This window comes from Macrobrachium rosenbergii, chromosome 27 (genome assembly GCF_040412425.1).
Source record: "Macrobrachium rosenbergii isolate ZJJX-2024 chromosome 27, ASM4041242v1, whole genome shotgun sequence".
NCBI classification, from domain to species: domain Eukaryota; kingdom Metazoa; phylum Arthropoda; class Malacostraca; order Decapoda; family Palaemonidae; genus Macrobrachium; species Macrobrachium rosenbergii.
In genome coordinates, this window is record NC_089767.1 from 7,111,010 (window position 1) to 7,132,001 (window position 20,992).

General features: G+C 39.4%; 1 protein-coding gene across 1 annotated transcript in view; it reads left to right on the forward strand.

Annotated features, from left to right (window-relative positions):
* LOC136853386 (putative neural-cadherin 2) overlaps positions 1-20,992 on the forward strand; it is a 451,957-nt gene that overhangs the window by 408,468 nt on the left and 22,497 nt on the right. The window contains exons 14-18 of the mRNA XM_067128834.1: positions 866-1,012; positions 5,280-5,456; positions 9,809-10,208; positions 15,448-15,650; positions 16,274-16,437. Coding sequence (XP_066984935.1) covers positions 866-1,012; positions 5,280-5,456; positions 9,809-10,208; positions 15,448-15,650; positions 16,274-16,437 — 1,091 coding nt within the window. The remainder of the gene's footprint in view (positions 1-865; positions 1,013-5,279; positions 5,457-9,808; positions 10,209-15,447; positions 15,651-16,273; positions 16,438-20,992) is intronic.

A 20,992-nucleotide genomic window follows, 5' to 3' on the forward strand; every position in this document is an offset into this window, starting at 1 on the left:
TTCTTTCTGAAGTATAAATCGACTTGTGAATAAAACTTTCAGATTTCTTCAGCAAAGTATTAAGGCATAATATCTTGACCTTCACTCAGCAAATCCTTATTCACAGTCACATCTCTTTGCCCACTTTTGATCTTGAAATACCCAAGTGTCAAGAAAATATACACTGATATGTTCATGTATTTGGATGTTTGCAGTTCAAATTCCCTTGGTCTGTTGTATCACTCCACTGAACATTTTTCTTCTAATCAACATTTTTCCAGGAAAACCACATCGAGTTTTGATTTCTCGTATTTCTTTTAAAGCGGTCTGCCATCTTCGTATTTCAGTTCAGGCTTCTCTTCCATAGCTGTTTGTTGTTATTTCTACTAATGGGGTCCCTCCCGCAAATGGTACTCGAGTGATGAATTGCTGGACGTTCAGTAAAAGTATGCATCTCTCAATTTCTTGCCTTAATTCTCGTGAAGCTTTTGGGGTCCTACTCTTAACCCATCATCAGCTGCAAATATTTAATTTATACACTGCGTACCAAGACTATACAACATTATATCGCCTGAAGTGAAGATCACACAAGAAGAAAGCAAATTTTAAACAGAACTAAAGACTCCCCTATTCTGCAGGAGCTACGATACTGACGAGAAAACACTGAAAGACAATTATAAAAAGAAGCACCTTATTTTGAAGGCGTACAAGGGCCCGCCAGAGAGGGAATCATCCCTGTGGAGGGCTGTACACAAACCGAAAGTGAACAGTTTTAGCAGAAAGTCAGAATTAATTAGAGGTCGAATACAAAGGCGAACAGTCAAGAGAGCAAAGTGCCACAACATTGTAAATTATAAACTGGAAACATTTTTCTTCTTCTCTCCAGATCGTGGAAGAGAGCGGCTGGGGCTGGGACCACTTTGGCATCCGGTCGACTGGGGCATCCGGTCAGCTGTACGCCCTGAGGACGCTGGATTACGAGGACGACACCCATCGCCAGGGATTCAAGTTTATGGTGCAGGTCACTGACCAGGCAAGTGGATAATCTCGCCTTTCTCCCTCGATTGTAAGTACGTTTGTGTTTAGGTTTTGTTGCGGAATGGGTTTCTGAGCCTGAAAATCTAACACTGGCACCAGATGCATTGATCATGTATCCATAGGAGTAAGTGAGCGCCAAGTTCTTACTGACCTCTGCTTTCTGTAAAAGCTCTTGTCATACTTTTGTAGGAAAGGTAAGTGGTCGATTCATTTACCTGCCATGAAGTAAATGTGACAGACGCAGGTAGTGTAAGACTAGAGTTGAATTGTGGAAAAGATTGAGTAAGGAATGTAGTTTGCAAAATATTTGGAAGTAAAAAGAACTGTTTGAAAACATGGATATACGAAGGGTTCGTTGAATCAATGTTGAATGAGAATGAGAGAACTAAGGAAAAAGCTAATGAGGTGAATCACTGACATGGTAAGTTTGAAGAATGAAATGTGTGAAATGATAAGAAATATGGAGATCCAAAGATTCTGTGAAAATTAAGCAAAAGTGGAATGATAAATGTCTGTGCTTCATGAGAGTTTGGCCGAGATGAGGAACTGCAGAACGATTGGCTGGCAATATGCGTATTGTCTCGAAGTTGTAGGAGTAAGAAGAAAAAGACCAAGAAATTATTGTCTGGATGCGGTCAAGGCGATATGGTCGGGACGTGATTTTGAAATCATAAATTGTCAGAGTACTTGCAAGACAGAGGTGCTTTTGCGTATTGTGTGTGTGTGTGTGGATCGACAAGTGTCTGCTGGGTTTTCAGCGTAATATTTAAATCGTGTGCTGTTTGCATTTATTAACATGACAGTAAAAATCTTGCATAGAATATTGATCGCCATTTAAAACCTAATGGTTAGCATCATAACTCCAGGTTCAGTGTTCGCTTTTTTTACATTATTTTTTTTTTCTTTTGCTATTTTATTCCGTTATTTTTGCACAAGAATAGCAACTTCCAGTGTGCAGTAAATCACGTTTCTTGTTTTGGAATAATGTGTCTTTTCGCCCAAAAGAAATGATTCAAGGTGGGTCCAATTCTTGTAACGGAGAACTGCATTTGGATTCAAGCAGCCTACTTAGTTTTTCTTCTCTTGTTTTGTGTGTGTGTGTGTGTGTGTGTGTGTTTTTAGCATTTTTCTATCGTTTAATGGATGAAATGTTTCGGTAATAGAGAGCTCCTGTGTCTATATTCTTTATGTCCTGAGCAGGACACATGTCAGTAATACTCGCGTGACTGGTATATCCTTATGAAAGGCGAAAATAACATTGGCATGTTCGAATTACATGCCAATGCTCAAGTTATTACGGTTATAAATATGCATGCGTATATACAACAACGAATACTGAACCATAAAAAAGAATTTTAAAAATGCGCCGGTTTGATCGGCGCAATCGAGTTTTCTGCTGTACACCCGCTACAGCGTATAATCAAGGCCACCGAAAACAGATCTATCTTTCGGTGGCCTCGGTATAATGCTGTATATTCCGCGGCCCATGAAACTTTAACCACGGGCCGGTAGTTGCTTATCTTATCGTTGCCAGAAGCACGATTATGGGTAACTTTAACCTTAAGTAAAATAAACACTACTGAGGCTAGAGGGCTGCAATTATGTACCTTTGATGATTGGAGGTAGGATGATCAATATACCAATTTGCACTCCAATAGCTTCAGTAGTTTTTAAGATCTGAGGACGGACTGAAAAATGCGGACAGAAAAAAGTGCCGGCAGAATAAAGGTCGGACGCACATACAGAGCTGGCACAATAGTTTTCTTTTACAGAAAACTAAAAGCATGACAGTGTTCTGTTTACCTTAGTAAAATACTAAGGGAACTACTAGTTAAACAATGAGTAATTACAGTACGCTTCGAAAACGCGACGAGGAGACTGGTCACTGGGAAATTGGAATTGTTCAGTCCACTGCAGACCTCAGATTTTGGCTGCTAACCCATCAGTTGCTGGGAATCTGGTTTCAACATTACTAGTGCTGCCTTTTTTGAATGATGGTGTTCGAGAAGTGCGTACATTAACATTGAAGTGACCTGTTTTTTATTTATTGAATTGCCTTTATTTTTATGGTGATTTTCCGTTTATTATACGTCTGTATTATAATTAGATTATATATATATAATATATATATATATACTGTATATATATATAGTATGTGTGTGTGTGTAACCATTGCTCTTTTTGAGAGTATTTTGAGTCAAAACCAACGTTCCACCCACTTATGTTTTATGCAACTTTTCTGTGTACACATCGGAGTACATTTTTGTCATTTGGTCTCTGTTTATTTTGAGAGTCACTATAAACATACCATAAACATACGGCCAGCCGGGTGGTTCAGCCTTAATTCGAAAGGTATTCTGCGTTAACTTTTCTTATATTCTTTAAAATACGAAGAATTATGAGATAATCATTTAAGAATTCATTAGCAAATGGTACATTGAACCGTAATTAAGAATTACAATGAAATCTTATCAAATCAGACTGTTCACAGAGTGATGTTCCTGCAATATTTTAATCACAATCCAACAGATTACGAACTTTTTTGGTAATTTTATTTTTTTAGGACAAGAGAAATTTTTAATACCGCACGCAAACTCCGACACGATCTGTGCACTGTCTGTCCCGTGCATTTATTCGTCAGAATAGAATATGCCTGACATAAGTTTCGGGAACAGTGTACATTTTTTGGATCATGCCAAGATTAGCGAACCCAACATCTCCATGTCAAGAACAACGAATCCAATGACCCCTATGTAAAGAATGGCCAACCCTTTCCGGTCCGAACTCCAATATGAGGGTTCGTATTAAACACGGCGAAACAGTGATTCATCTACACTGTTTCGCCGTGTTTAGTACTTGCCCCCTGGGGGTCAAATGTATTTCGCCTTGTTTAGTACTAGCCTCTAGGGGATCAGATGTCTGGTACCGAAGTGTTCATGTCTAGCACAGCGAACCCGATTATTCCCATGTAAAGAATTACGAACCCAATAATCTTCTTGTCAGGAATAGCGAACCTGCTGCGATTGGGTTCGCTAATCTTGACATGAACCCAATTTTTTCAAATATAAATTTTATATTTTCTGCCGCGTCTTATTGTTAGTGATAAGATTGTGTACATTTTAACAAATGGGGCAACTGCCTATCCCGTTTTCGTTCACGGTATAATGGGTCAGGAATGACTCCCTGGTCTGTTGATTTTTAACATCAGATAATCCCCCCATGTATTGGAAAAAGTATTTGACCAATGTAATGACGACTTGTGTAATTAGATTTATGAACATTAATGACTGTTGTTGCTTTGCTATAATCTTTGTATTATTATGTATTATTTACATTAGCTTTAATTACGGTGTCGATATTTCCTGTTGCATATCCCTTGCTGCGTCGTCACTTTAAGTAAATCAGCTTATGAATTAATCTCTCAGTATTTTCAATACAGCAGTGTGTTGCTGTACTAATTCAGCATTGAATTGTATTTACGTTGCTGACACTTGTCGTATTAGTTCAGAAATGTTCTCCATTAGCTGTTCGTTATCATTTTCATTTATAGACCTTTCCCCGTAGAGGGGGTTAGTGCCGTCAGTGAACCTCATGCGGTGCACTGTAGGCATTAGTTAAGGTTCTTCGCAGCGTCCCTTCCTCAGGTCCCTGGCTGCAATCCCTTTCGTTCCTTTTACTGTACCTCCTTTCATATTCTTCCATCCATCTTACTTTCTAACCTCTCCTGACAATTTATTCTCTCTCTCTCTCTCTCTCTCTCTCTCTCTCTCTCTCTCTCTCTCTCTCTCCATTTTAGTTTTCTGTAAAAGAAAACTATTGTGCCGGCTTTGTCTGTCCGTCCGCACTTTTTTCTGTCCGTACTTTTTCTGTCCGCCCTCAGATCTTAAAAACCACTGAGGCTAGAGGGCTGCAAATTGGAATGTTGATCATCCACCCTCCAATCATGAAACATACCAAATTGCAGCCCTCTAACCTCAGTAGTTTTCATTTCATCCAAGGTTAAAGTTAGCCATAATCGTACTGCTGGCACAGCTATAGGTACCAACAACACAGGCCACCACCGGACCGTGGCTGGGTTTCATGGGCCGCGGCTAAGAGTTTCATGGGCCGCGGCTGAAAGTTTCATAAAGCATTATACGCTGTACAGAAAACTCGGTTGCGCCGAAGAAACTAAGGCGCTTTTTTTGTACTTGTTTATTCTGTTTGAAAAAATTTATTCAAATTACTTCTTTAAAATAACCACCTGTTCGTTTTCGTTTTAGGGGGAGGGCGGATGGGTCGACCCCAGACACCAGGACACGGCCTGGGTGGGCGTGAGGCTCCGAGATCTCAACGACAATCCGCCCCAGTTCGTCCGTCCCCACGCCCACGTCACCATAAGCGAGGACGCCCCTCCTGGAACTTTGTTGACTACGGTGTCCGCCCACGATCCAGATGATGTAAGTATCTGTAAACCAGTTTCCATTTTCTGTACCTCCTTTCATAGTCTCTTTCTTCCATCTTACTTTCCACCCTCTCTGACAATTGACTCATAGTGCAACTGCTTTGAGGTTTTCCTCCTGTTACACCTTTCAAACTTTTACTGTCAATTTCTGTTTCTGAGCTGAATGACCTCATAGGTCCCAGTGCTTGGCCCTTGGCCTAAATTCTATATTCAACTCAACTCAACTCATTGCTCAGTCTTGTTTACTCATTTTCGAGTCATAATTCCAGGGAAAAAAAAGTATACCTTAGTTTAACCTTTACTCATTTTCGAGTCATAATTCCAGGAAAAAAAAGTATACCTTATTTTAACCAGACCACTGACCTGATTAACAGCTCACGATAGTTATAGGTAGGCCTTTTCAAATTTGATTCCCTCGCCGGCACATGAAGATGGATATTAGTTTTTCTGAGCGAATAAATTTTTTATGCTGTTGCCTGGACGTAGCGTTGTTTATTTATTAAAATCACGAAAGGCATCTATGAAACCTCGTATTTCCAGAGATGGATGAGCATTGCCGATTGATTTTCATAGAAGTTTAATGGGTATTAACCCGGTATGTATCCTATGTATCCTACAGTATGTATCCGCCTTTGTCAAAGTCCAGGGTAAACTCATACTGAGTAAAGTGGACGGCCGCACGAAGATATCGTTTATGAATATAATTTGTCGACTACACAATATAGAAATGGGTGTATATAATAAAATACTTCGATCCCCGAGGGTCTAGTACTAAACACGGCGTCACAAGGAGCTACCGCCATGTTCAGCACTAGCCCCTTGGAGTAGGTTTCACTTTGTTTCACTTTGTTTCACTCTGGTTTTATGTACAGCCCTCCACAGGAATAATCCCCTCTCTGGCGGGCCCTTGTACGTTTTCAGATAAGGTGCTTCTTATACTTTATAATTGTCTTAAAGCGTTTTCTCGTCAGTATCGTAGCTCCTGCAGAATAGGGGAGTCTTTAGTTCTTTTTTAAATTTGCTTCTTTTATTAAGTTGCATAGAAGATTATTAGTCAAAGCCATGATCCGTATTATTTTTCACCTTTGACATATTCTTTATATACTGTGCACTTACTGCCATCTTATGTTTTATGTTTAGTATCGCTATGACCTTTTACACAAATTTTACACTTGAAGATGCTGCTAGCACTTTCATTTGATCTGTGATTTTCACCACATCTAGGGCAAGATTGGTCATTTCTACAATTTCCTGACATTTGTAGCATTGATAGGAGATTTGATAGGTGACAAAGGTGGATATATACCGGTTTATGAGGACCCCCAAAAATTAAACTTTCACTTAGAAGGATGAATCTCCTCTCTGGAAATTCATTGCCTGTAAGCAAGTCTTAAATAGTTTCAGGAGCGTATCAGGTTCTCAGGAATGAAGTGTTCTTGATGTCTCAGAAGTGTATTTAAGTATCGTGTCAATTCCCAACATATTTAAAAAGGCCCCCCATCAGATAGTTTGTGTTTTGGGTACCTGTGTATCCGAGCAGCGGAAGCAATTGATCACATATATCACAGGTTTCAGTATGCACAAGTTTAGCGAATCATAATTCAAGAACAAAATTAAACACTTCCAAACAAACTTGCCTCCGAGAAGAGATTCCACCCTTTGTTTGTCCTCGGAAAATTCCCTTGTTTACCAAGCAGTCGAACAACCGTTCAATAAGCGCTGCTGCTCTCCGTGCGGAAATACGAAGCGATTGAATGATTATTATCCTCGTTTCTACATACTCGACAAAAGACAGAATTGTGCAGTTTCCTTAAATGGAGAGATTTGCCTTTAAGAATGCAAACAACGGCTATTCTGAGTTGAGACAGTCGAATGTTACACAATGCTCGCTTGCGGTGAAGTTATAATTTTTTTGTTTTGTTTGTGTGTTATAGGTAATTATTATTATTATTATTATTATTATTATTAACCCTATTCATATGAAACAAGCCCACCAAAGGGGCCACTGACTGGAAATTCAGGCTTCCGAAGAACGAGATTTCACTTGAAAGACCAAAAAGTAACAGGAAATATTAATAAATCTGTTTTGAGTAAAGGAAATATATATATTTTTTATAAAAACTGAGTATTAATTGATTACTGTACATTATTGTCGTTTTAGTTCTAAACTAGTGAGCAAGATTTTTCCGTACATTATTGTGTTCTTAGTTCTAAGTGAGCAAGATTTGTCACTTTTTCGTAAAAAATCATTGCAGAGTTTTTATACATAATCCACAAAATGCTTATTGATTCTGATCTGGTACTGAATGAAATTTACAATGGCACGTGCAGGCTGCAAAACAACTGATGAAACTTGAGACATAATGCTCATATGTGAATTAGGAATTTACGAAAATAAATAGAATATAAGCATGTTGGAGACTGCAGTGGTATGGCCATGTGATGAGAACGGATGAGACATATGTGGGGAGGAGAGTGATGCAGATGGAGGTGCCTGGTGGGAGAGCAAGAGGAAGACCAAAGAATACTAGTGTTGAATACTAGTATTATAAGTCATATGCACATTTCAATGATAGAAACGATGGTGATTCTTAGACTAGCTTTCTGGTTACTAAACATGTGTATGTTAGGTGTTATATTTTATATACCTGTGATGTAGACACAAGGATTTAGGTATGTAAACTGGTGGCTTGCATTCTCTGCAAAGATTCATACATTTCTTGCAAATTGAGCATCATTGCACTAATAACAAAATCAAACTTGCACAGGAGGACAGTTGTTTGTAACTGAAAAATAATTGGTAATTTCTTTATCTTTTAGTAATCCACTGGGAAGACTGTATGTTTTTTCATTTGAAATTTTGATTCAGGACCCAAGTAGCATCAAGCAATGTCTACTTTTTTTCTCAAAATTTTGCGAAAATATTTCTTTTAATCTTATTTTCTGGGCCAGAACTGGGCTATATCAATAACAATTTGTCCCCGTTAGGTACAACCCCTTTTATTCCTTTTACTGTACCTCTGTCCATATTCTCTTTCTTCCATCTTTCTTTCCACCCTCTCCTAACAATTGTTTCGGGTTGCAACTGCGAGTTTATCATCCTGCTGCACCTTTCAAACCTTCTTTACTATCAGTTCCCCTTTCAGCGCTGAATAGCCTCATAGGCCCCAGCGCTTGGCTTTTGGCCTAAATTCTGTATTACATTCCATTCCATAACAGAGAGAGAGAGAGAGAGAAAGTAGATCAACACTAATTTAAATCGAAAGCAGTCATGCCTCATGTATATCAATTTCATAATCTTTTTATCAACTCGATTCCAAAATTCTTTTTCCATGCAAAATCAAGCCTTCTTTAAAACCCCGTTGAATATACTCGTAATTTTGCGTATATTTCCCCCCCCCCCCTTTTTTCTTAAAAACTCGCTGGCGATCTTAAAATCCCAGTGCGGGTGATTGTACGAAGCCGAGTCTTCAGCAAGAATTTTTTTCCTTCAATTCCGCAGTTCTGGAGTTGAGTCGCTCAGCATTCGTCAATTTATTTTATGACATCGATGGCTATCGACTTTAGGGAAGGGCTTCTTTTTATATGTTTGACTTTTGACATTTCTCTAAACGTTCCTTTTTAAGATTTTTTTTTTCTGCATCTCGGCAGTTTCAGGTTTCCCCAGTTCGTGGCAGTTTTAATTTCCTTCTTTTCGTAAGTTTAATGTGATTTCTTTTTATTGCTTTTATTTCATTTGAGGTTGCTGATTTTTTTCAGATTTAAGTTTCTTTCAAGTTGGATTCGAGTTTTCACAAATCTTAATCTGATTTTTTATAAAAATGCAAAGTTAAAGGCCTTACATTTCGTAAGTCCTTTGTTTTTCAAGCGTCCTAGGAGACCCTTGTGACGCCAGACAGGTAACAGTCAATCAAAAATCAGTCCCGTGAATTCCATTCTTACAAAGCCTCACAGTTGACATATCATGCCTTTTAATTCCTGTCTTCAGACGAAATTTAAATTATACATAAGTGCAGTAATACGTAATAGGAGTTGTTCAATAGATATTTACTGGTCTGGGACGAAGAATAAGGGAAAATGATATAAACACGCAAATATGTATGTATGTATACACATTCATTTTCATATCTGTTTTATGCGCATTCGTTATGTCTGTGTGCCTGCCATTTGCCATTCAATTCCTGAATGGCCTCTACATTTTATGGCCTATTGACTTCTTTCTTTCCTACGGTACGGCCTCTCTCTCTCTCTCTCTCTCTCTCTCTCTCTCTCTCTCTCTCTCTCTCTCCCCATGATTTCTTCAGGCTTTATACATTTGTATTAATTCCTTTTATTCCATTCCCCCAGGGGGGAGCCGGCCAAGTGGACTACTCCGTGGTAGGTGGATGGAACTCGCTCCAGGTGGACAAGAACGGAGGCGTGACGCTGTACCGCCCTTTGGACCGCGAAGCCGATGAGGGCGCCCTGGGCATCGCCAGAATCCTGGGCACAGACAGGGGAGAGCCGCCCCTGACTGCCACAGCGACCCTGACGGTCACCGTCACGGACGTCAACGACTGCGCCCCCCGCCTTCTCCCTCCGGACGAACTTCACGTGAGGGAGGGCGAACCTCCCGTCCTGCTCGGCGTCCTCGCGGCGACTGACGATGACATATGGGCCCTTGGGCACGGGCCTCCCTTCAGCATGTCGCTGTCGCCGTCGAATCCTCCTTATGTCCTGGAGCTCGTCAGGCTGAAGTTCGATCAGCGTGAGTGTGGCGACGTTTGGTTAAAGAGTTTGGTTCCTGTTTGTGAGATTTTGGCTAAGCCAGGCAATTGGGTGTTTTACGCCAATCAGCGTCTAAGGCAGGAAGGATTGGGAGTTAGAGTGGTTGGATAGAAAAACAGAGAGGTATCCAGAAAATAAGGGAAATGAATTACAAGGGTGGAACTGGGAGAAAACCCGCAATTCTCCTAAGTAGTAATAGTTAGACAAGTTGCACTAGAACATTCAAGAATGGCATAGCAGCTGAACAATACAATATATCCTCTGTAGGGGAGCAGTACCCTCAGTGCATCTCCAGCGGTGCACTGTAGGCATTACCTAATGTTCTTTGCAGCCATATTTTATGTGAAACAATCTTAATTGTCTTAGCGTGCATGATTTAAAGTAGCAAACAAAATTTTATATTCGTGTTTCACTTCTGACGTTGTTAAGGGGTTTGCTTAAACCTATGAAAAATTACGGATTACCAAGGCTTTGTTCTTTTTTTTAAAGTGTACAGTTTTTCATTCTACCCATGTTTGTAAAAAAGTCATTCCTTACCGTAGTATGTTTTTTTATGGGGGACTGACAAAAACACATACGCAAACGCTTACATTTTCCCCCCCAGCACACACACACACAAACATACACATATGTATTACTCTTGTCTTTTGTACGCCACCAGGCGTCCTCTCTGTAGACGCGTAGTGCCGTAAGTTCACCTCGTGCGGTGCACTGTAGGCATTACTTAAAGTTCTTTGCAGTGTGCCTTCGGCCCCTAGCTTCAACCCCTTTCGTTCCACCCACTGTACCCCCTTTCATATTCTCTTTCTTCCATCTTACTGTCCACCCTCTCCTAACAATTGATTCTCATAGTGCAACTGCGAGGTTTTCCTCCTGTTACACCTTTCAAACTTTTTCTGTCAGTTGCCTTTTCAGGCACTGAATGACCTCATCGGTTCCAGTGCTTGGCCTTATGCCAATATTCTATATTCAACCAGGCCTCCTTTAGCACGATTAAACAATAAGGGACCATGTAGTAAAGAATCAAATTGAAGTATATATTTACTCTAGAAGGTTAAGACCCACAACATGAGAGAAAGCATTTACCCCTCATAATCGAGAGAATTCTCGTGTGACCTCATTCTTGCGAGTTAATTACCTTCTTATTACAGAATTTTTATGCATAATTACGACGTGTGACAAGGAGGGGAAGTGTCTGGTGTCCGTGGCAGTTAAGACAAACGGAAAATGAATTTTGGTTTGGAAGCTGGAGTTACTAATAAAAGCAATAAGAATGCAAAGTCAGAATGTACGGTACTTCATGCTTCAAGCTGATTGTATGACTTAAAGTGAAAGTTTGACAGGCCAAGGAAGTATGAAAGTTAAAAACACTGAAAAAATAAACATTGTAGATGGTTATTATCGTCAGTGCATCTCACGTGTGCCATGTAAGCATTATTAAAGGGTATTTGCACATCAGTGCTTTCGGCCCCCAGCTGCAACCGCCTTTACTTGACCTTCGTTCCGCTTCCTTTTCTTACCTCATTTTCCAACCTCTCCAACTCCCTCATCTTTCTGTCTTAAGCCCCGAAAGTGCCCCAGTGCTTGGCTTGGAAACCTAAATTTCAGAAATAAAATAAAAAAAAATTTTTCTTTTAAAATTTTTTTTCTTTTAATAGCAGGAAATAAACGTACGGTCGGTTTTAAGGAATAGAAGGAAAAAATTTGGCCTTGATAATGCACTGAAATGAAGTCATACTTTTCCGTAAAGAGAACAGGATTTTAAGGTCTGGGAAAATTTGTGTGAGGGGTCATAACACTTCCGTTAAGCCAGCATTTTCCAGGTGTGGCCGACGACGGCGAACTCAGTTTAATTAAAAGAAATTTTTTATTCCCATTCTACCCAGTTCCCTAAGCATCAACGTTGACTGTAATTTTATTTTTGTATTTTCTTTAAGCTTTTGCCTTGTAAAATGGTGCAATAAAACTAATAAAGAAAATTCTTAAAACCACGCTTTTATTTCAAAATGCACCAAAAAAAAAAAATAAATAAATAAATAAAACAAAACTGTGATCCTCAGTATTAATGGTTACTTACGCCTGAACATTGAAGCGGTGGGCGCGTACTGACCTAACTTCACTGCAATTCTATACAGACATATGTGGGAGTATATCTCGCTATGTACCTAGTGATGATGTAAGCTGGCTAAGACCTGAAGAGGTCTGGGAAAGCAAAGTGGTTGTTATCAAAGACTTCCATGTAATTTGGTTCCATACCTCGCAAGCGTCCTCAAGAACCACTAAGAGTAGGCTATACACGTCACTGTTTCACTTTGTTTGGATTTAGGTACAGCCCTCCACAGGAATAATTCCCTCACTGGCGAGCTCTTGTACGTTTTCAAAATGAGGTGCTTCTTATATTTTATAATTGTCTTTTAGTGTTTTCTCGTCAGTGTCGTAGCTCCTGCCGAATAGGAGGGTCTTTAGTTCTTTTTCAGATTTGCATTCTTGTATGCCCTTCACTTCAGGCGGTATTTTGTTGTTTAGTCTTGGTGCGCAGTGTACAAATGATCTCTCGCCTGACTTAGTTCTAGGTACAAATAGCCTATATGCTTCGCTTGCACGTCTGATTACAATATTCATTTCGGGTCTAAAGAAGCTTAAGCAGAAATGTTAGAAATTACTCGACAATTCTCATTACTGACCTGAAATTCTGTATCCGTAAAGCTCCTCCTCTGCCTATGTCTGTATGTACACACTGCATCAATAAAGTACTTTTTCAATACAGTACAATACATGTCTGTATAGAATTGTATACAAGTTAGGGTAAGCGTTCCACGCTTTTACGTTTGGACATAAGCAAGCAAAAATGCCGTGTGCATACCAGAGAGTTTTTTTAGGAGAGCAGGAAAAAGAATGCAAGATTGGGCAGTAACGCGCCCCACGCTTTTATGTTAAAGCTTTATTTGCTACTTTTTGGTGCATTTTGAAATAAAAGCGTGGTTTAAAGTTTTTTTGACTTGTGATTTCTTAGTATTCGACAGTTGAATAAGTACTGCTTGCGTCACCGAGTGATTGAAACGATTGCAGAGCCCATCCTCGCTAGCTAGCGCTGTCGTTCCGAAAGTGTACGAATCCATGGTCCCGACACACACCTGGTTAGGTGTTTCTGCATACTACACAACGATAAAATTGCAGAGTATTTTTTAAATTTTTTAATATTGCATTGTCACCGACTTTGAACATATACGCCAAATCTAGGCGAAATCGGTTCGGTGGAAATGTGTCAAAAATCGGTTGCAAGTTTTGACTCAAACAGACAAAGAAGTAAAATTCAGTAAAAGCGTGTAAGAAGGATTTTTCTCTTCACGAATCGAATGGCGTTCTGAGTGTAAAAGGAAAATGCGTGCTTTGACAGGTTGATATTTTTCGTAGCTTATTTAAATTTCCAAATAAAGACTTTTCAGCGTTGGTCTCAGATTCCAAATTGCGTGATATATTTTTTTTTTTGGGGGGGGGGAAGGGGGGAATAGTTGGCGGGTCTGAGCGTTCCTATATATTTTATTTAAAAAATCCGCATTTTCTTCAATATTAATCCAATTCCCATAAAAGTGGGTATTTTCATTGCTACAATTATACTTTTAACTGTTGAATCGTGATGACGCCCCGTTATAGAAATCAAAACACCATCGCTTCTATGCCTCTGCACAGAAGGCTCACCAGCACCGTGTCGAACCTCCTTACACAAATTGCGCTGCTCACCTTCTGTCTTGTATAGGACGCTTCTTGAATGATACGGACTTGATTTCCAGTATATCTTTGGTCTTTTTACCAAGATTATCCCGTAGGGGGTTAGTGCCGTCAGTGCACCTCATGCGGTGCACTGTTGGCATTAGTTAAGGTTCTTTGCAGCGTGCCTTCGGACCCTAGCTGCAACACCTTTCATTCCTTTGACCGTACCTCCGTTCATATTCTCTTTCTTCAATCTAACTTTCCACCTTCTTCTAACAGTTGATTCATAGTGCAACTGCTTTGAGGTTTTCCTCCTGTTACACCTTTCAAACCTCCTTTACTGTCAGTTTCCATTTCAGTGCTGAATGACCTCATAGGTTCCGCCGCTTGGCCTATATTCTATTCTATTCTTTCACCAAGGTTAACCTTTAACCAAATCTAAGTATCTCCACATGTCTCATTAGGCCAGGTATTTGTGCAGGCAGTCAATCTAAACGGCTACAGATCTTTACGAATAAAAAAAACTTATGGTTGTCAACTTTTGTGATTGTCTTATTAGGCCAAAACTGAGATGAGCTCATCAGTGTGTCTTTTACTCAGTCTCTGACTGTTGCTCTAGTGGTTGTAAGAGGTGCTACCAATATATATAAAAATACACCATAAGCTAAAGATAGTCGTTAGTAATTAGTGCAGTGTCATCTTCCCACCCTGCATGCTTTGAGAGTTCCCAAATGACCAGACATATGTATGCGTTAGTTTATTGGAACAGAAATGCTAATTTTGGTGAAAATAGACAAACCAATATTCACCTATTCATTATCAGTCATATCATTAATTTATATATTTCACCTTCATTGCGGCGCCGAATAATCCTGATGGGTTCCGGCGTTTGGTCTTCACGACCTCGGTTTCATAATCAATCAGTCAGTACCCTACAGGAAGGTAATGCCGTCAGCGCACCTTACCTGGTGCGTTGTAGGCATAACTCAGGTTATGCCCCAAGCTGAACCCACTTCTTAACCTTTTACTCTAACCTTATCCTTTCTTCCATCTTGCTGCCCAACCACTCTAACTACCTTTGTTCAGTCCTTCAAGCGCTGAATGGCTGGAAATGCCCCCAGCACTTGGCTCTGTAGCCAATTTTTCAAAAATCAAATCAGTTCACAGAAAGAATATACAGGTACCCCTTGTGTTATGTAAACAAGTATATACCCCTTGTGTTATGTAAAGTATAAATACCCTGTGTTATATATACAAGTACCCATTGTGTTATGTATACAAGTACCCCTTGTGTTATGTAAACAAGTACCCCTTGTGTTATACAAGTACCCTGTGTTATGTATACAAGTACCCTTTCTATTATGTATACAAGTACCCCTTGCATTATGTATACAAGTACTCCTTGTGTTATGCAAATAAGTACCCTTTGTGTTATGTACACAAGTACCCCTTGTGTTATGCGATATACAGCGATTTCTTCATTGTTTCTCTGTCCTTTATTCCACCAGATGTCGACAGCGGTCGAGGAGGAGCTGAGTTGTGGACCCGAGGTTCCGTGGACCGCGAGACCCATCGAACGCTCCCTGTGGAAGTCGTGATCAGCGACGCAGGAGGACTCAACCGGACGCAGACTGTCACGGTTGTTGTCGATGATCTCAACGATAACCCCATGAAACCTGCTGCCAAGACAGTGTACCTGTGGAAGACCCAGGTGAGAGAGAGAGAGAGAGAGAGAGACGCTGGTGAAAGAGAGAGAGAGAGATAGATAGACTGGTGAGAGGGAGAGACTGGTGAGAGGGAGAGAGAGAGAGAGAGGTGAGAGGGAGAGAGAGAGAGATAGACTGGTGAGAGGGGGAGAGAGAGATAGACTGGAGAGGGGGGAGAGAGAGAGAGACTGGTGAGAGGGAGAGAGAGAGAGAGGTAGACTGGCGAGAGGGGGAGAGAGAGATAGAGAGACTGGTGAGAGGGAGAGAGAGAGAGAGAGGTAGACTGGCGAGAGGGGGAGAGAGAGATAGAGAGACTGGTGAGAGGGAGAGAGACACACTGGTGTGAGAGAGAGAGAGAGAAAGACAGAGACAGACTGGTGAGAGAGAGGGACTGGTGAGAGAGAAAGAGAGAGAGACTGGTCAGAGAGAGAAAGAGAGAGAGAGAGACGCGGGTGGGAGAGAGAGTAATTATAATAATACTGTTTATTTTCATTACACACTCTCTATTATACGATGTATAATGAGAGAGAGAGAGAGAAAAAAAACATTTCCTGTCCTGCATAACATATTAAAGTACATTTTGCAGCTCGTCTACGATTTCACCAAGCAACTGCTTTTCCCTCCGCAGGGCAGCGGATCAGACGCTCCCTTGGGTCGCGTGTACGTGGACGACCCCGACGACTGGGACATAGGGGACAAGACCTTCCGGTGGGCCGGGACGCCTCATCCCCTGTTTAAGCTGAATGCTGCTGACGGTGCAATTTTTGCTTCCAGCCTCGTTCGAGAGGGAAGGTGAGTCTCCCTTAGAACATTTCCGTAAAAGCAAAGGATTTGCAGTGCCCCTTAGGTCCCTAGCTGCAATCCCTTTCATTCCTTTCACTGTAACCTCGGGTTCATATTCACTTTTTCCCCATCTGACTTTGCACCCTCTCCTAACAACTGTTTCATAGTGCAACTGCGAGGTTTTCCTCCTGGTACACCTTTCAGGCTTATCTTACTGTTGGTTTCCCTTTCAGCGCTGAATGGACTCATAGGCCCCAGCGCTTGGCCTCTGGCCTAAATTCCATATTACATTCTGTTCCAGTGACAAAAAGGGTCAAGTCAGTCTGCGTATAGTTTCGCCACAGAATGAGCAGTTGCCGCCTATATATGAAAAGGATTTGGTATTTATAATTAACCCCTGAGCTGTAAACAAACACGGAATTAGCCATTTTGAACTAGTGAATGTTCATTATTTCATTTTGCCATATAATTACTTATGTAATTTTGTTTCCTATATCTGTGGTAAAAGCCCCTATTGGCATAATGGTCATGAAAACGGGATCGTTTTGAAGTTCCATTTGCACTTTGAAGCAATAGCTTTCACCTCTTTTATTAGCTTTGCAGTGTATTATTTTCGAGTTACTTGTTTTATTGAATTTATTTATGGAATTATTTACATATTGTATAGTCAGATCATCCTACAACTTGAACATTCCTTTATAAATCAGTATTCAGCATTCACTTCTTATAGACTGCCTCTTTTATTGTTTTTGTGAACTTGTTAAAGTTTGTGTTCCCATGACAACTTCTAATGTGTCCGTTTAGCAGAAAGTCGAATCAAAGTTTCTTACACAGTTTATATAATGGCATTATCATCTTGTGACAGGAGCAAAAGCATTGTGATACCTTCATTATTGAAACATGATTCGAGTGGGCGTAATCATCATACTTGAAATAATATAAGAAATTTTAAATGTTTTGGAAACTAATGGGATGTGTTTTAATTATTTTAAGATTAAATGCTCTGAGTAGTGTCATTAAAAAGCACTAGCTGTAATCTGAGTATTTATGACAAAGTATTTTGTCGTGAGCTGTAATAGAGAGAAATATATATATAAATTTTCCATATAGGAAAGTAAACCATTGCCCCTTCCAACAAAACAGGGTCTTTTGGCACCAAATAAGTAGACTTCATAATGACACAACTGGAAGTCCAGCACAGTATATAACAATATAATAATAATAATAATAATAAAAATATAATAATAATAATCTTTATTTCGTCTCAGGGCCATATATATGGAATATACATATACAATACACAATCTAGATACATAAGGTAACATGATAAAAATAATTATCGGCAGTATCCACACAGTTTCTGAAGAAGTAGAAAAAAATCGAATTCATAATAACGGTAATGACAGTAATTATATAGAGAATAATAGAAAAAATTAAAAATAGCAATAAAAAATACAGGTTGCAGACGATTAATTTCCATCTGGGGACCTTAGGTGGTTACGGGTCCACAAGGCTAAAATACGAACGTTAAAAATTGCAAAACTCTACAATGATATTAATCACAGTAATAATAAAAAGTAAATATACCAGAAATAACAAGAAAAGCAGAAATAATAATAATAATAATAATAATAATAATAATAATAATAATGACAGATTCTGGAGATGACACTTCAAAATTGCAAAATTATAGGAAAAATCATTTAAGGAACAGCCATCGAACTTTCATACGTAAAATAAGGGAATTTGTTTCACGGAAGGAATGGTAAGCCTACTTAGTAGGTAGCCTCAAGGGGTCGCTTAGGTTTCTTGACCGCAATAAAACAACCCAATGTCCCCATATCCTTAGAAAAACACTCAGGGGAACGTGGAACGTGACTAGGAGAATATTATCGTAGTTGGGGTTATGTATAAATTTTTTGTATTTAATACATACATACATAAACGTACTATTAGCCATTTCCCTAATTGAGGCATTAGGTTTGGGACAGTAAAAAAAGATAACGGTCATTTTAGTGAATGAGCCCGCTGTACAGAAATCTTCCTTGACATTAGCCATTTCATACAACACCAAGGAACGCTCATCATTAGTTTGTTCCCCGTAGGCGGGTTAGTGCCGTCAGTGCACCTCATGCGGTGCACTATAGGCGTTACTCAAGTTTCTTCGCAGCGTGCCTTCGGCCCCTAGCTGTAACCCCTTTTCTTCTTTTACTGTACCCACGTTCATATTCTCTTTCTTCCATCTTACTTTCCTCAACCCTCTCCTAACAATTGATTCATAGTGCAACTGCTTTGAGGTTTTCCTCCTGTTACACCTTTCAAACCTTTTACTTTCAAGTTCCGTTTCAGCGCTGAATGACCTCATAGGTATTGTTTTAAATTCCCTGGGTAATTGTATTAAGTTCCAAGGGTGCTGTATTGAATTCCAAGGGTATCGTATTAAGTTCCAAGGATTTTGTATTAAATTTCAAGGGTACTGAATTAAATTCCAAGCCACGTGTTTCGCCTCCGTAATCAAATGCATTTATGTTATCAGGGTACTAATGTATCGAGAGTAATGGGGGTTCTCGCGGTGTCACGCTGGGTGAAATTGGTGGTATATGAATAGCGAGGTTTTGGTTTGATTCATTCGTTTTCAAACTTTGCCATTTTGTGATGTCATGCACATAATACCCACACAAACACATAACACACAAATGTATATATACAGTATATGTATATATATATATATATATATATATATATATATATATATATATATATATCTATATTATAAATATTTATTTATTTATTTATATATAGATGTGTGTATGTGTGTGTACTATGTGCATGACATCACAAATGGCAAAGTTTCAAGACGGATGAATCCAACCAAAACCTCGTTATTCAGATAACACCAATTTCACTCAGTGTGACGTCACGAGAACCCCCGTTGCTGTAGATATAGCAGTACCAGAATTAAGGTTAGTGCAGATGGACACTTCACGCTCTGCCTTACGAAGGGGAAACACGTGGCTTGGAATTTTATACAATCCCTTTGGAATTCGATACAATACACTTATAGTTTAATGCAATACCCTTGGAATTTAATACAATACCTTTGGGATTCAATACAATGCCCTTGGAATTTTATACAAAACCCTTGGAATTTAATACAGTATCATTGGAACTTATTACAATATTGTTGGAATTGAATACAACACCCTTGGAATTTAATGCAACGCCATTGGAATTTAATACAGTACCCTTGGAATTTAATACAGTACCCTTGGAATTTAATACAATACCCTGGGAATTTTATACAATACCCTTGAAATTTAATACAATACCATTGGAATTTATTATAATGTACTTGGAATTTAATACAATACCCTTGGAATTCAATACAATACCCTTGGAGTTTACTACATTACCCTTGGAATTTAATACAATACCCCTGAAATTTAATGCAGTACCCTTGGAATTTAATACAATACCATTGATCTCCAGGAGTGGGGGGGGGCGGTTAATACTACTATGATATCGCATTAAATGGGATTACAGCTATCTCGCGGGTTCAAATGTCATTCAGGGAAGTTTGCCAATTTCAGTAAATTATATATATATATATATATATATATATATATATATATATATATATATATATATATATGTGTGTGTGTGTGTGTGTGTGTGTATGTGTAGATATTATATGCAAATATATGTAAATTATATATATATGTATATAGATAGATAGATAGATAGATAACACGCATATGTTTATGTGCATAACTGAGTATCACATTCTCACGTTCAGTCAGAGACAAAATTACATAGTCGCTCCGGCTGGAGAAGTACAGCCATAAATGAGAAAAATGTCCATCCTTCAAATTCCCGACAGAAATATATCTGGCCACCGCCGGTTTTTCTCTCAACCCCCGGAGTGCAAATCACCGAACGTGGACACAGCCCATTCGTTTCTGTCTCGCGGGTTTATACATCACAGATTTCATTAAAATGATGAGAGAGTATGGTTTATTCCTTGGTGTTTATAGCTATGTTACTCCAGTAAAACCTTCTTTACGAATATTGGAACCCTGATACGAGATAAATTCGTGGATTTTGTGAGAGTATGGCGGTGAACTAGGAAGTATATTGAGATTGGGTGACACCGGAGCATGTGCAGTATAGATAAAACAAGTGGAAAAGTGGTCACATATAATGGGCCATACTTTATATTTCATATTTGAAAGAGCCTTCAAAAATCAGAGGAAATCAAATAGATGAGAAAAAACGTTTTAATATTTCCAATTGTTTAAGGTTCTTTGCAGCGTCCCTTCGGCCCCTAGTTGCAACCTTTCATTCCGTTTACTGTACCCCCGTTCATATTCTCTTTCTTCCATCTTTCTTTCCACCCTCGCCTACCAGTTGTTTCATAGTGAGATTTTCCCCCTGTTACACCTTTCAAACCTTCTGTCAATTTCCGTTTCAGCGCTGAGTGACCTCACAGTTCCCAAGCGCCTGGCCTTTGGCCTCGATTCTGTATTCCATTCCATTCCAATTTCGACAGAGACTGCATATTTTT